General features: G+C 33.2%; 1 protein-coding gene across 2 annotated transcripts; it reads left to right on the top strand.

Moving 5' to 3' along the window:
* The first annotated feature begins 1,622 nt into the window (after positions 1–1,622).
* LOC114324524 (uncharacterized) lies at positions 1,623–17,533 on the top strand. Of its 2 annotated transcripts, none has more exons than XM_028272384.2 (2): positions 1,623–1,850; positions 16,886–17,533. In XM_028272384.2, the coding sequence occupies exons 1-2, from the start codon at positions 1,709–1,711 to the stop codon at positions 17,395–17,397; spliced, it is 654 nt and encodes a 217-aa protein (XP_028128185.1). In that variant the 5' UTR covers positions 1,623–1,708; the 3' UTR covers positions 17,398–17,533. The 2 variants fall into 2 exon arrangements, with proteins under 2 accessions (XP_028128185.1, XP_028128184.2); XM_028272383.2 differs by lacking the exon at positions 16,886–17,533 and adding an exon at positions 10,308–11,125.
* The last annotated feature ends 257 nt before the right edge of the window (positions 17,534–17,790 follow it).

Genomic DNA, 17,790 nt, shown 5'->3' with positions numbered 1-17,790 from the left:
GGCAGGACATGTTGGTAAAGGGGATTAATATTGATATGACCCAAGATAGAATTGTATGGAGAAATGCAATTAGGGAAGCCGATCCCGCATAGGGATAAGGCAAAGAGAATGATGATGATTGTATAATTTTTTCTTCTTCTTCTTCTTGTTCTTATAATAGGCCTTTTGGCCTGTTCTTACCGATTTTGAGCTTGTATTCGTAGCTGTGATGTTGACTGCCAGCTATCTCGCCACCTTTTAAAGCGCCTTCCTATTGGTCTCTTGCCTGTTGGCTTCGAATCCATGGCAGTGGAGGACGAGTATAACAATACCTATACACAAGAGAGGAAACAGCAAAGACCCTAGCAACTACCGTACCATCACCTTGCTGAGCACAACTCTTAAACTCTTAACAAAAATACTTGCCAATAAAATAAATGAAGAATACACAATTAGTGAGGAACAACAAGGTTTTCGGAAAAATATGTCCACAATAGACGCCATATTCATAGCCAGAAAAATTGCTGAGAAAGCACTGGAATATAATAAACCTACATTTATGTGCTTTATAGATCTGACTAAGACCGATTGTGTAAGATTGGAAGATTTGCTAAAGGAGAAAAATCAGCCCAACAAGATGATAAGGATAATTAAAGATATTAATACGAAGAACAAAATCAGAATAAAAGTCGAGAATGAACTAACATCGGAAGTAGAAATCAACTCGGGAATCAGACAAGGGGATAGCTTGAGCCCATTGCTTTTTAATTTAGTCATGGACAAAATCATAGAAAACATTAAAGGAACTGGAAGAGGATATAAGATGGCGGAAAAACAAATAAAAATCCTCTGTTATGCTGACGACGCAATCTTAATCTCCGATAACGAGGATAACCTACAGCGAATGGCGCAAACTTTCAATACAGTGGCGAAGAACTACAACATGAAAATATCAACAGCCAAGACAAAATCCCTGGTAGTGTCAGGGGAACCCATAAGATGCAAATTAGTAATTAACAACGAACTAATTGAACAAATCTCGGGATTCCAATATCTGGGAATCGAAATATGTAGTTATGGAGATGTTAAAGAGAGCATTCCGAAAGCAAGCAAATAAAGCCAATTACGTGTCAGGATGTCTGAGGGATGCCATCTGGAGAAACAAAGATATGAGGCTGGAAGGGAAAGTACGCATATACAAATCATGTGTAAGACCGACCATGACGTAGGTACGCGATAGAAACAAGATGTGACACAGCAGAAACCAAGAGGATACTGAGAACATCAGAAATGAGAACGCTGAGGTCAATAACTGGGAAAACACTGAGAGACAGAATACCGAACGACAGAATAAGAGATCTCTGTAACATACAAGATATAGTACGATGGGGAAGACAGAGACGACGAGAGTGGAATCAGCATGTGACGAGAATGAACAGCGAGAGAATAGTTTTTATTACGAGCTTATTAAAATTTTGATGCATTTGAGATAAAATTGTATGTTTTAAGGATACCCATAAATTAATAGGAATCCATTCGTGCCTCGTTCAGCTAGAAACTGGCACCGGCTATAAACGCTTGTAATCAGGACCCAAAAAATGAAACTAGTTGTCCGGAGATGCGAGTCTCCCTTCGCACATCGATCGGCCGATCGTGGGGTACCAACGGCTCGCCTCGCCTATTGAGGTTAGTATTTTCTGATCTTTGCACAGTGATTGTAATTCCAGAAATGGATAAACTGGATAAACACAAATTAATTAGTTGTGTGTTTATGCGCGAACCAATTTGGAACAAGGAAAACAAATTTCACACCCACAGTTTGGTTCTATCAAAACTGTGGCAAGAAGTGGCAACGGAATGTGGAACAACAGGTAAATGAAACAATAAAAATGTATAATAAATTAATTATATTTCGTATAGATTTTTTAATGACTACACAAATAAGTTTTAAAGTATTCTCCGACAACATTTTAGATTTACCGTGAAGATAGATTGATATTATAATTTTATACGATACGTGATATCCACAGAACGAAATAGTTGAGTTTGGCAGTGTTGCCATGTCCTTCTAATGTATACAATATAGTGCAAATAAAAGGGATAAATTAATTATTTGGTAACTCGGCGACTTTAAGAAAAAATCCCGAAACAGGTCGATATTTTGGCGTATATGTCATACTAGTGACGTCATCCATCTGGGCGTGATAACGTAATCGATAATTTTTTTAAATTAGAATAAGGATAGTGTGCTAACTCATTTGAAAGGCTATTCAATTCTCTATTCAGCAATATAAACATTTACATAATTATTTATACAGGGGGTCCAACAAATTTTTTAAAGTAAATTATTTGACAAAAAAAGAAGAATTTATGTAATTTATTTAATTCAAAGTACATTTTAATGCTGTCAGAAATCAGAAAAAATGTTTATTTCACAAATAAATATATGGCAAAGGAAACATCTTAATTTCTTTGTAGGTATTATATTATTGTAATAATTCGGTTCGGTTAGAATAAAAATAGAAAAAAATCTTTTATTTGTACTTTTAATATTTTATATTTCTAATAAGAGGCAGGTACTGACGCGACGGGAGCTGGCTTGAACATTGAATTTAATCAAAAAGCAATGTTTATTTGTGAAATATAAACATTTTTTTCATGTTTTCGGGCAACAGTAAAATGTATTTTGAATGAAATAAATTACATACATTATTCTTTTTTTTTGTCAAATAATTTAACTAAAATTCTTTTTTGACACCCTGTATAAATAATTGTGTACATGTTTATATTACTGAATAGAGAATCCAATAACCTTTCAAATGAGCTAGCACACGATCCCTATTCCCATTAAAAAAATCATCGATTACGTCGTCACACCCAGATGGAGAACGTCACTAGGATGATATATGCCAAAATATCATAATTTAAAAATAAAAATCGACCTGTTTCGGGATTTAAAGTCACCGTAATACGAAATAACGAATTTATTCCTTTCATTTGCACCATCATACTGTATGTTTCATGCTTCAACTGTACAGAAAAAGCTTACTTATATTAATTTAATTACTTATACTATTTTTTTTAATTTATATAAAATGTGAACGAATAAATATTTGTTGTTTGTTTTGATATTAATTGCATGTAATTATTAGAATTTTTTTTTGACAATTGACCTGATAGATTAGTGGATAGATTTGGCAATAGAGTCAGAACGTTTGAATTTGAGGTTGCCAGATTGTCAGATTTCTTTATTATTTTGGAATGAATGTACTTGAATACTGTTTTATTACTGTCAGTTAAAATTTTTAACATTAATATTTTTTTATATACAACCGTGTTAAAAAGGCAATTTTTAGCACTCCATACGAGCGTTAAAAATGATACTTTAAAGCGCTAGTGCTTTAAAATTTTTAAGGCACTGCAGTTCATATTGACCGTATAGACAATTTTGATGTAATGTCAAATAATATAAAAATGGAATGTCAGTCAAGTTCAAGTAAAAGTTTTTGTAAAAATTGTCCTGTAATTACGTTTGTAGAAAAAATATTGTGTGATATGCGTGTTAAAAAGTACATTTTTAAGGCACTCATGTGAATTGCATAACTCGCTTTCGCTCATTCTGCAAACTTTCACATGCGTGCCTTAACCCGCCAGTGGTCGCTATATGAGATTTTCTCTCACGGTTTCAGAAAATTGCGCACAACTTTTTTTCTGGGAAATTATACGCGCTGTAGTTCCTTCTAGTCTCCTATCTATCCTCCCTCGACAATCTAATAGACTCGTCCGCTAAGATAGTGACTCAGTTTACTTAGTATCACCATATTATTGAGTCAGTGCGCTTCATGTGAGAGATTCTCTCATCAAGAGACCACCGGCGTCACCAACTGTGTATAAAAATTAATTATATTTTTCCCCTTAAAACCTAAAATAATATCCTTTTATGATGTAATAAAAGGCGCCGTGGATGTGGTCGATGATATGAAAATCCTATATTCTGTTTCACGGGTTAGTTGTAGATGGTCACTTACCATATATTTTTCAATGTTAAAAATTGGCAGCCATCAATAGTCACATTTTATATAAAGATAATAATATTAAAATAGAAAAATGTCGTGTCTTTTTAAAGCAAATGGCTTTATCGTTGATGAAACCTGATCTTTTTTGTAAAATTTTGTAAACAAAGGCAAAAGTTGGATATGTGAGAGAAAATCTCACGCGCGACCACCCGCGTAACAACCTACATGGCGACCAATGCCGGGTTAAACGTGTACTTTTAACACTTATATCATAAATAACTATTTTATAAATAACTATTTTCGGTATTTTCCTATGGTATACAGGGTGTTTCATTAAGAATGTCCAATCTGCGAGTTGTAGATTCTAGACCTAAAGTTAAAAACTTCAAATATCTCGAAAGATAATGACTTTATCGTTACCAATAAACAGTATATTATTATCATAGAAAGTCTTGGAGAACCGAAAAATTGTGCTAGAATAATAATTACCCCAGTGGCGTAGAGTTTAGGAAGGGTCAACCATTCACTATCCATGTCGTACTCCTCTGGTAGTATAATAAGTATGGTAACGATAAGGATACGTCAAATAGTTTTAAAGTAGTGGGTAAAAATAGTTTATACATTTTTAAATAAAACACCCTATTACACGCGACATGCTCGACATGCTCTTTCTCGATTTATTCTAAGAACATGACAATATTGTGGCAATACTGCCAAACACTAAATTTTGTTATATTTGTGGTGATCTTCACATACCCTCAATTTAAATGTTGCCCGTTTTTTCGTATTCATTTTGCTTCATTCTTGAGCCTTCCAGGGGAACCTGTATATTTTCATTATCATTAAAGCCGGACTCAAACGACTCGTGTACTTGGCGAATAATCGTTACTTGCGTATATTTGCCATGTATTATGAGTGGATTACTCCTCCTTTCTCATAATCCTTAGTGCCCTTCAAGGCGTCGGAGTGAGTGGACTATTTTTTTATAGTACAGTTATTTGTCACTCGTTGGTTTTCTATTTGTTGTCGGTAAAAATGACCCGAATCAAAGGAATCACGATTATTCGTTCACTTGCCAAGCCAAGTACATACTTGGCAAGTGAATGACACTGAAATGAAGTGAACAAGTGAAGTGAAGTGGTGACAGCACCTAGAGACTTGCAGCTTTTTGCATTGTGTTCAGTATGATGTGAGAGTCATCAATAGAGAGGAGTGAGTCTACAATAGAAAAACGGGTGGAAATACATAATTTCATATCTAAGTGCATAAAATGCATCCAAAAGTGCCTAAACATGTCAAAGTAAGCATATTAACGGCCAGGTTTTGTTACTCTGGGGTTTTTGGAGTCGCTGAACACGACTACGCCATCATAATTGACTCCCGGAGCATCTGTGCGCAAGGTCACTGCTAAGACACGTCATCTGGAGTTTCGATGGTTATCGGTACTAAATTGATGCAAATAGATTATTGGGAGGTTTTTTGAGTCGTTGAACACTAATACGCCATCAGAATCGATCCCCAGAGCACCTGGTGCCCGGTGTCACTGCTAAGGCACGCCATCATCTGGAGCTTTGAGAGTTTTCGCATTAGATTGATGCAAATAGATTACTCGGAGGTTTTTGGGGGGTACTGAAAACGAATATGCCATCAGAACGACTTCCGGAGCACATAGTGTCTAGGATCACGTTATCTTGTGGAGTTCCGAGTGATTTCGGCATTAAATTAATGCAAACAGATTACACGGAGAATTTTTGGGGTTGCTGAACTCGAATACGCTATCAGAACCGACTCCGGAGCAGCTAGTGCCCACGGTCACTGCTAAGGAACGTTATCTTCTGAAGTTTCGAAGGATCTCAGCACCAAATGGATACAAATATATTAGTAGCCGGTTTTTGGGGTCGCTGAATACGAATACGACATCAATAGGACCTCCGGACCACCTGGTGCTTAAGGACTCTGTTAGTACATGTTATCTTCTGAAATTTGGAGTGTTTTTGGTCCCCAGGTGCACAGGGGTTCAGTTCTGATGGTGTATTCTTGTTCAGTAACCCCAAAAACCCCTGAGAAATCTGTTTGCATCAATTTAGTGCAGAAAACCCTCGAAACTTCAGATAACGTGCCTTGAGCAGTGGTCGGTTCTGATGGCGAACCGCCATCAGAATGAAAATGGAAATAAAATATTTCTTTTAACCTAGGTTCTAACTCGATTTTTCGTTGCATTTACATTGTAGTGCTTTGGTTAAGATGGCCCTGGAATTGCTCCATCCTTAATATGAACCTAAACTGACATTATAGGTAAATACACTTTTATATACGTACTCAATAGAAATCCGACTTCAATCGAAAGTCAAACAAATACTGACCTCTAAACGAATGTTATGCTTATACGGATCTGCATACGACGCCTGAAGACGTCATGCACACTATTCAGTAGTAACGGTATGACGTTCTTGGACGTCATCAGCATGCAAAGGGTTAATATATTACACTGGTCAACATGAATTTTGAGTCTTAGTTCTGTACCTCTGATTTTAATTACTCATACCTAACTAAAGAAATAGTCCAGTCGGGTTAGAAGAATAACAGGCCTAACCTTGCATTAGGAGCTGCCCCAAATTTTATTTTTTTAATCTTTAGGGGGGGGGTCAATAGCAGTGTAAATTTAAAATCTCGACTGAATTATGCCATTGCGTTAGCCGCCATCTTGATTTTAAACGAGAACCGTTTTTGCTCAATATCTCCGCCATTTTCAACTTTTCGACAAAAAGTATAATAGCTAACATTGTTGAAAATGTAATTTTCTATCATTTCTATTGTTACAATTTTTTCGTGCCATCGATATTTTCCGAGTTATAGCGGAAAATAGTGACAGATATATATAAATAGAGCATAATTATTGAATTATCTCGTTTATTGTTAGTTTTGCGACGAAAATGTTTCTCTCTATAGAAAGAATTGAATTCTACACAATTTTAGTTTGTTTCATTTTTTTTGCTAAAGTTAATATTTAAGGTAGTATGTATGCGATAATGGCGCGAGCGTAAAATAATGTTTCTGTACAATTTCTGTTTAACAATTTTTTTCACGCGGTTGATATTTTCCGAGTTAAGTGGGAAAATAGTAAAAAGTGGTGGTGGGAGCATAATTACTGAATTGAATCTTTTTTCCGAGCTGCCCCAAATGTTATAATTCTATCCTTTAGGGAAGATCAATAGTAGTGTAAATTTAAAATCTCGACTGAATTCCGCGTTTGCATTAGCCGCCATATTGATTTTAAAGGAGAACCGTTGTTGCTAAATATCTCCGCCATTTTCAACTTTTCGACAAAAACGGTAGGAACAAAAATTGTTGGAAACGCAATTTCCTACAATTTCTTTTCCACAATTTTTTGTATGCGATCAATATTCTCCGAGTTAACGAGGAAAATAGTGGAAGCGGAGGGGAAGCATAATTATTGAATTGTCTCATTTATTATTAACTTTACGACATAATTGTACATAAACAAAAATAAAGAGAATTATATTTTATAAAATTTTCTAAACTTCCAATGAAACACCAACCAAACTAAGTACATAAAAGACATAAATAATAACTTATATGCATTAAGTTCACTTAATTTTATTAACTAGCAGGTTTTATTGGTTGAATTTGTCTGTCGATAATTAAGTTTCATGTCAGCTAACATATTTTAATTCAACAATTTTTTTTTTAATTTTGGACCCCGTTGGGGGGAATTTTCCCATTCCCCCTCTTAGACCCGCCACTGGTTCTCTCGAAAAATTGTAGTAAATCGTAATTGCAGTAATTTCAGTAATTACGCTTTTTGTGGAAAAGTTGAAAATGGGGAAGATATTGAAGAAAAACAATTGCTTTAAAATCAATCGGGTTTTACGCTCGCGCCTTTACCGCATACGTACTACCTTAAGTATTGATTTTATCAAAAAAATGAAAAAAATCAAAATTATACAAAATTGAATTCTCTTCATTTTTGTATAGATTAAAATTTGTAGTAAAAGTAATAATAAACGAGATAATTCAATAAATCAATAATTATGCTTTAACTGTCACTGTTTTTCCCCATAACTCGGAAAATATGGACCGCACGAAAAAAAAATTATAATAAACGAAATTATAGAAAATTGCCTTTTCAACAATATCAGTTTGTATATTTTTTGTCGAAAAGTTGAAAATGCGGAGATATTGAGCAAAAACGGTTCTCGTTTAAAATCAAGATGGCGGCTAACGCAACGGTCAAATTCAGTCGAGATTTTAAATTTATACTACTATTGACCCCCCCCCCAAAGATTAGAAAAATAAAATTTGGGGGCCGCTCCTAATGCAAGGTCAAATGGTATCCCGACTGGACTAAAAGAAAAAATATTTTTATCTAATAAAGTTTACTTTTGTACTTACCAGAACTAAATTTCAAATTTTATGAAAAAGCTCTATTTTTTAATTTAAATTATTTTTAAAAGTAAACAAATGTTGAATTATATATTTTTATTAACTTATTAACTAATTATAAAAGGCGGCATATTTATATAAAACCCATAAATATAAAAAACAATACAAATAAAACTTTAAAACACGAACAGTTTTGGTATTTCTATTGTGTAAACAGGGACTTTCTCGTAGGAGCGTCCAAACGTAGTTACCATTATGTTCTCATTATATTCTTTCTGATACCGTTGATCGAAGTTCATTACATCTTGGTAAAGGATTTCCATCTGCTCTTGTGTATATTCACCCAAGTTGTCTTTAAACTGATCCGAGTGAGCATGTAGCATATGCACTTTTAAGAGACATCCTGCAACCCATGACTTTGAAGCTGTCAAGCATATTAGAAATAAGCTCTTTGTAATTGTCAGGCTATGATAGTTTCGGAAAAATTGTTTTATGATCTCATTTAAAGCATGATGGGGATCCACATTTGAAACTCGTTCCGATGAGGCCATCAGTGCTGCTGGTAATAAAGTACATCGGCTTTACTATCCCATAAGCAAAGGTAATATGGATATTTTTAGTGTATACCAGAAAACCAACCATGTTGAAATCCCTTATCATTGGCCAGACGTACTCTTCATATTTTAAAACTTGAAGCACCATTTTATTAACGCTCTCTTAATTTTCTTTGAGCATTACAGAATGAGCCAGAGGAAAAGATGGAAATCTATTTCCATTGTGAAGAGCTGTTTAAAGCTTCTAGTAGAGCTGTTAAACAAAATTTTTTGGCTCCCACTTTAATGAATTCGTCACAAATATAGCAAAAAGAGTCCACATCAATTTTACACTTTTTGGAAGATATTTCTGGGCCTTGCGACACATAAAATATACATAGGTCTGGATCCCGCGTATGAAAAAAAAATGATTAATTGCAAGCTGAAAATTTGTTAATAGTTTAAGGGTGTCTAGTCGGACAAACTTTGATGTATGGGAACACTGAAACAGGGGAAGTTTTAATTGTGGAACAGGTTAAAAATTTGGAACGTGAGACCACGAAAACGTCCCATGTATTTTGTCAGACAGAACTTCCAATTGACTTGTTACCCTTTCATTAAACTCTCATGCAAAAATCAGACTGCTCTCATAATTCCTGTCATTTGACATGTTCTACGTGTTCCACTCATTAAAATGCCCAGTTCGTGATAAAAAGCAGTCTGATTTTTCTAGGACAGTTTGATAAAAGGGTAACAAATTAATTGGAAGTTCTGTCCGACAAAATACATGGGACGTTTTCGTAGTCTGACGTTCCAAATTTTTAACCTGTTCCACAATTAAAACTTCCCTTGTTCCAGTGTTCCCATATATCAAAGTTTGTCCGACTAGACACCCTTAAGCTATTAAAAAATTTTCAGCTTGCTGTTAATCAACTTTTTTTCATACGCGGGATCCAGACCTAATACGGTATTCCACTGCAATGCTCACGCCTACACTACCATGTCAGTGTGAGTGTGCCACTTCTCGCTTCACACCCACAGTCCTCCCTCACCCCTTTCTGACATCTTAAATACAACGGATCCTCAAAAAATCTTCCAAAACACCGTATATTTATTTTTCATTATCTAAAGGTACAAAAGCAAACTTTATTTAATTTATTGAGTTTGTGGTTAATATTCGATGTACCTATACAAACAGAAAATATTTACTAAATAAGAGACTCAAAATTTTTTTTTTGTTGACCAGTGTTATTTGTCCATTTAAACAGGTTTTATACAAATATCTTCATTGGTACTAATCATATGAAAAAGAAATTTAGATCAAAGTAACAGAAACATACAATTCGTATTAATTCGTAACGTTTTTCCTTTGCAGTGATAATTGCTAGAAACCGATGGAAAAGGCTTAGGGAGCAGTTCCTAAGAAAGATTGAAGATGTACCAATAAATCATTTCGGAGATAGATTTGAAGAAGAACATCTAAGCTGGCAATATTTCGAATCTCTATTGTTTTTAAAGGATCAGCGCATAGTAAGAAGAGGTAAAAGAAATTTCCCAACGGAAGACGAAGCAGAAGTCGAAAATTCAACATGGTTATTGGAAGGTCGTGATGATGAGGGTGATCAAAGCATACTAAAAAGAAGTAAGGGAGATTTTCCTACACAAGAAGACGAAACCTCAACGTTGTTATCAGAAGGTCGTGATGATGAGGGTGAGGCGCCAAATACGGATGAATTTTTTTTCACTGAAACTACATCAGATGTTTTAAGAGAAGTTTCACCTGCACACACATCTTCATTCTCGTCATTTCCAAAAAAATCAAAGAAAAATACAGAAATAGACGAAGATGAAGCATTTTTTAACAGCACTTTACCGCATTTAAAAACATTGACTCCAAAACAAAAGTTGAAGTTTCGTATTAACGTAATGCAATTATTAGATAACGAAATCCCGTCAACCACAAAACCTACTGGCCCTAATAATAAAAATAATAATGGCTAATCCATACCATTGAAATGTGGATGGCTAATCCATGAGAGTTTCCGGAGGCGATATGCGAACTCATCAGCAAGCTTTGCCACCAATCCTGCATTTCAGCTTTTAAGTAATGCCAAATATTTATGATGACATGCACACATGACTTTCACAGTAATTTGTATTAAATTTTTTTCAATAAAATGTTTATATTTGAAACTTTTTTAACTTCTTTTTAACTAAGCTGAGATCATCTTAAATACGTCCCATATTATCCATACGTCCCTGAGCTGAGAGTGTGCTTGAGAATGACAACTACAAGCTATACCGGGACTACACTGTACTCACAGATCAAACAGTGGCACATAATAGACCAGATCTCATACTAGTTAATAAATTAACAAGACATTTTTTTATTTTTTTAAATGTTATTTATTTATAATTAATACAAATGACCTGGCTTCTTGAGACTAATCCAGGTCGTTTCCTGATGGGATTACAGTAGATTATACACATAATTTTTATTTTAACAATTTTCTAACTTAATTTAACTAATTAATACTGGCCCTAATCTATTACTAATTCTGAAAATGATAAATTATAAATAATTCTAATAAATAATTCGAATGAACAATTTTAACAAACAATTGTAAACAATTTTAATAAACAAAATATAATTTTTAATTATTTTTATTTTAAATTTTTTTTTTGTGAAAGTAAAATTTTTGTAGTGCTTCCAGTTCTCATTTTCAGCAGCCAGCACTATTAATCTAAAAATAGTTAGAAATAATTGTAAGTGTAGGTCTATTTGACCTGTATAATATTTACAATGGTATTTCGGTGAGCCTCAGACCCTTAGCCGAAAATATACATTGAGTTTTAAAATTTCAAGTGTTTAGCTATTTTTTTTTGTTTGATTAATAATTTTTAATTTTTATTTTTTAATTTTTTATTATATAAATATTTATTTAGTTATACCATTATTTTATTCCATATTTTATATATAATTTTAATTTTTTATTTTATAATTTCGTATTTAAATTCACATAGGTTGGATATTTACTTGATTTCTTCTTTGTCTGATATTATATAATTCTAATTGTTTCTTTGATATTATACCCGCTAAATTATTTAATGTATTATATAATTCTCCATTTTGTATTATATGTTCTATATTTATGCCAAGAAGGTCTCTTCTCATTCTTTGTAGTTCTTGTGTATTTGTTTGGCTTTCGCAATTAAATAATATGTGTTCTGGTGTGCCTATTTCTCCACATTCACAATATTCATCATCTTTTAAATTAAATCTATGCAGGTATGTAGGGTACGGACCGTGCCCTGTAAGGAAATGTATTAATCCTTTTTTGGGTTAAAATAATTTGGTATATTATTTAAATTTGGAATAAAATGATAGAGACGTCTTGCTTTAGGGGAATTATCCCATTCGTTTTGCCATTTTCTATATAATATTTCTTCTAATTTTCTTTTTGTTCTTACTTCCATTCCCATTAGTTGTATTATTTTTTCATAATTTTCTTTTCTTTGCCAATATCTACATGCACGTTATTGTGCTTCCAAATGCATGGGCATTACACCAGTCAAGACTGTTAAACCTGTTGTTGCTGTAGTTTTGAAGGCTCCTGCCATTCTAACAAGAAAACCTCTTTGTTCTTTATTTAGTTTTTCAATATTTTTATTATTTGTTAGTCTGTGTGCCCATACACTTGCACCGTACCCTACAATTGAGGCAAGTATCGTACTCAGGTATATGCGCATATGCTGGAACTGAATTCTATACTCCCTTTGTGCTAGGCTTGCAATGCAATAGTCAAAAATTAACAAGACAACAACTCTTAGAGCCCATTCTCATGAGAAACGCTTAACGCGCGTTTTGATAACGCGCGTTTTGATAACGCGCGATTACATCTACATACATTTTACTTGCGGCCGTTCACATGCCAACGCGCGTTTTAATTACTTAAAACGCGAGTTAGCATGTGAACGGCCTCAAATAAAATGCGCCTTAAGCGCCTGTCATGTGAACGGGCTCTAATTGATGCGGGGATCCCTAACAACAATAATATATTATTTACCAAATTTACTAAAAAGATCTCCTAGTACAGAGGTCTGGAAATTCAAATACGAAGACAATGGAGAATGCAATACAAAGTACCCAGACGATACCTATTATTACGTCTACTACTGCAGTCATTCCGAAGAACCTCTTCGAAAACATAAAAAAGCTTTATCTAAATGAACATCTTATAAGACCATGCAAAAAGCTGTACTACTCGCAACGGCCAGATGTGTACGAAAATTTTTGGGAGATACTCCAGCATACCAAGTCTTTAGGGCTCGATAGCACGGAGAGAGTCCCACGAGAGCTCAATCATTTGAAACCTACATTTCAGCAGATGTGTACGAAAATTTTTGGGAGATACTCCAGCATACCAAGTCTTTAGGGCTTGATAGCACCGAGAGAGTCCCACGAGAGCTCAATCATTTGAAACCTACATTTCAGCTTTTAAGTATTAGTACATTCTTTCACGGTTTTTGCTCTAAATTTTAAAGAACCGGTTGGATTGACATGAAATTTGGCCTACGTATAGCTTACATGTCAAACAAAAAAAGTGATATTGTGCCGATGTGTGCTTTTTCCCTGGGAGTTACTTTCACCCCCTTTTGGGGGTGAAAAAATATTTGTCCAAAATAAGTCTGGAAATGGGTAAATTGGCTAATTTTAAGTAACTTTTGTTCTATAGAGCTTTTTCGCCAAGTCAACACTTTTCGAGTTATTTGCGAGTGAATGTGTTCATTTTTCAACAAAATAACCACATTTTTAGACGGTTTTTCGCAAATAACTGAAAAAGTAAGTATTTTGTCGAAAAAACATTCCTAGCAAAAATATAGCCTATAAAAAAGTAAAAAAATTGGTGTACGCGTTAGGTCTCTGGATCTCATAGAACCAGAGTTATAGCCAATGAATAATAGATTCATATTCACCAAATTTCAAATAGAATATTTCGACGTGAAATATCCAAAAAATTAAGCACTTTTTGGAGAAAACCCATGATAACTTTTTTAAAATGTTTAAAAAAGCTTTATTTCTGTTTTTACAAAAAGTTTCTAGCATTAAATTTAAGCAAGTTACGCTTAAAATAAAGTTGGTCCCTTTTGTTTTTGGCAAAAAAAATTCGGGAAGGCCACCCCCTAATTAGCAACTTAAATGAAATTAATCGTTACCGCTCCACAAATTATTTTAGTTATGTTGTTTTTATATGATCTGTAAGTTTCATCGATTCAAAGTGCTTATTTTTGAAAAAATTTGGTTTAAAAGTAAATTTTTTAAAAATTTTAATTTTGAAAAATATGCTTTTTTTCAAAATAACTAAAAAATTGTTAGAGATACCAAAAATTTCGAAAAACAAAAAAAGTCAGCATTGGTTTTCTGAATATTATGTATTTTTTGTTTTTCTATTAGATAAAAATTGATTAAGATTTGGTGTTTCTAAATTTGCATACATTCGTGATCAGTGACTCGTTCAACCCTTTTTAACTACAGCCCTTTCAATAATAAGGACTTTGAACCGATGAAACTTACAGATCATATAAACAATACATACACGAGTCAAGAAACTTGTGAAGTCGTAATGATTAAGTTCATTTAAGATACTAATTAAGGGGTGATTTTCTCGATTTTTTTACCAAAACAAAAAGGGACTAACTTTATTTTGAGCGTAACTTTTTTACTTTTGATGCTAGAATTTTTTTTTAAACAAAAATGAAGCTTTTTTAAACACTTTAAATAAGTTGTAATGAGTTTTTCCCGAAATGTGCTTCATTTCTGGTTATTTCACGTTAAAATATTCCATCTGGAATTTGACGAATATGAACCTATTTTTCATTAGCTATAACTTCTGCTTTTACTAGGTATAGAGACGTGGTATATACACCATTTTTTTAAATTTCTTACAGGCTATATTTTTGCTAGGAATGTCTTTTCGACATAATACTTACTTTTTGAGTTATTTGCGAAAAACCGTCTAAAAGCGTGGTTATTTTGTTGAAAAAATGAACATATTCACTGCCAAATAACTTGAAAAGTATTGACTTAGTGAAAAAACTCTATAGAACAAAAGTTACTTAAAATTAGCCAGTTTATCCATTTCCTGACTTACTTTGGACGAATATTTTTTCACCCCCAAGAGGGGGTGAAAACCACCCCCATGGCAAAAGCACATATCGGCACAATATCACTTTTTTTCTTTGACTTGTTAGCTATGTGTATGCCAAACATGTTAATCCAAGTGGTTCTTTAAAATTTAAAGGTTTTGCAATATTTTACCGTCAAAGAACGGACTAAATATTTATTATGATGACATGTACATACCACTTTCACAGTAATTTGTATTAATTTTTTTTTCAATAATAGTTATTTCAAGAGCCTAGCGAGTTAGGCGAATAACAGACGAGTTCGATAAAGAGTCTTTACTGACGTGGTGCATACAAAATTTTATCGCCAATCATAAAAAACATTAAGACTTACTTAATTACATCCTAATGAAAAAAGAGTGTGTGTACTTGGTACGCACGTAAGACGTTATACTTCTATTATTATGATTTCAACGAAATAAATATATTTTAAACAGTTAATCGTATTTTTATTTAAATATTAAACCAATTTTAACACTTAAAATAAAATACCAGAAATTAAAAATACTGTTAATAGTTACGTTATGTTTATGAAGTGTAGCCTCCCGCAGCGCAGTTGCTTTTCCCCTGACGAATATTAGAAAATCTAAATAAATATATTTGCTAACAAATTATCATTAATATCTGTCACCGTCCTACATACATATAATCGAATTAACAAAAACACTATTTCATAATATACAATTTGTATTTGCATTAATACAAAACTTAAAAGATTTAAGAATTTTATTAATTTTAGACGAAATAAAAATTTGTGAGTATGACAGTAATGACGATGACATAAAGCTTTTGCATGATGGCCGATTTCGATGTTTAATCGATAGTTGTTATCAATAATGTATAAATACCTAATTACTAAATCTGTAAAGTTTTGATTTATGTTTTATGAATATAATTGCAATATACTACAGAAGTTCATTTTCTGACATAAATTTAATTAATAATATCGTAAATTTTGTACAATATTTTTAATAAAATTAAAGTAAATACATTTTAAGTTCACTCAAATAAATAATATAATCGATTACTGCCATCGACCACTTACATTCAATCTCAGTTTATTTTGATTAATCGCGGCAGGTAACGTAAAATTCTTCTTTCAGTACAATAAAGTGTTACTTTACTGCCGCAAATGGCGTCAAATGAGTACAATAACGAATGACTTTAGTGACGGTTAGCGATAAAAAATATTTATTTGAAACTTTTTTAACTTACTGTAAAACGTAAGTATTTCTTCAGCTGGTATGGGTTGGACATGGCAATTCTTCCAAGTGATATTTATTTATTTTTCCTTCAATTTTGTTTAAAATATATTCAAACGTACTCATTCTCATGTATTCAAAAAAACGTTGAGAATATTTTCTAAGGTCTTTATAAAGGTGGTGAAATTCGCCATAGTAACTTCGCTTCTTATTTAGAGGATGCACCGCAATTTTTGATTGTTCTTTGCATAAACACCATGTCTTAAAATTAGAATTTAAAACAATGCTTTTTCGTCGAACGAAAAGGCCTACCGGCCCACAAAATGCTCAACTAACCCTTGTTTATCATTGTGAAATAATATTACTCACTGTTGTTTTACCCATACGGAACGAGAAGGAAAAAACTTCTAAATAACATCCCGGCAGAAAAATATAAATTATTTTGTTCATTTAAACAGATTTTATACAAATATCTTCATTGACACTAATAATATCAAAACTAATTTTAGATCAAAGTAAAAGAAACATACAATCCATATTAATTCGTAATGTTTTTTATTTGCAGTGAAGACTGCTAAAATGCGATGGAAAAATCTTAGAGAGATGTTCCTAACAAAGATTGCTGATACACCATCCGGAGATGCATTTGCAGAAGAACATCGAAGCTGGCCATATTTCGAATCTCTATTATTTTTAAAGGATCAACGCATAGCAAGAAGAAGTAAGGGTGATTTTCCTAAACAAGAAGATGAAACATCAACGTTGTCATCAGAAGGTCGTGATGATGAGGGTGAGGCGCCAGATATGGGGGAACTTTTTTTCTCCCAAGATACAGCAGATTTTTCAAGAGAAATTTCACCTTTACACACATCTGAATTCCAGCCATTTCCAAAAAAATTAAAAAAAGATACAGAAATAGACGAAGATGAAGCATTTTTTAAAAGCATTTTGCCGCATGTAAAAGCATTGACTCCAAAAGAAAAGATCAAGTTTCGTATTAATGTAATGCAATTATTAGATAACGAACTTCCGTCAACCACACAACCTAATGGCTCTAGTAATAATAATAATGACTAATCCTTGAGAGTTTATGGAGGCGATATGCGAACTCATCAGCAAGCTCAGCCAGAAAACCTGCAAATATGCCAAAGATTTATGATGACATACCTACACATAAATGACTGTCACAGTAATTTGTATTAAATTTTTTTCAATAAAATATTTATATTTGAAACTTTTTTAACTTCTTTTTAACTAAGCTGGGACTTCTCCAAACGGACCATCTCAATTCGTCCCATATTATCAATACGTCTCTGAGCTGAGAGTGTGATTGAGAATAACAATTAGCTATACTGGGACCACACTGTACTCACAGGTCAAATAGTGGAACATAATAGACCAGATCTCGTACTAGTTAATATAGTCCAAGCTGTGGGTGAAAAATAGGTCGATTTCAGGATATAATTCAGG

Source organism: Diabrotica virgifera, chromosome 6 (assembly GCF_917563875.1).
Source record: "Diabrotica virgifera virgifera chromosome 6, PGI_DIABVI_V3a".
Taxonomy (NCBI): domain Eukaryota; kingdom Metazoa; phylum Arthropoda; class Insecta; order Coleoptera; family Chrysomelidae; genus Diabrotica; species Diabrotica virgifera.
This window is presented reverse-complemented; position numbering and strand designations above follow the sequence as displayed.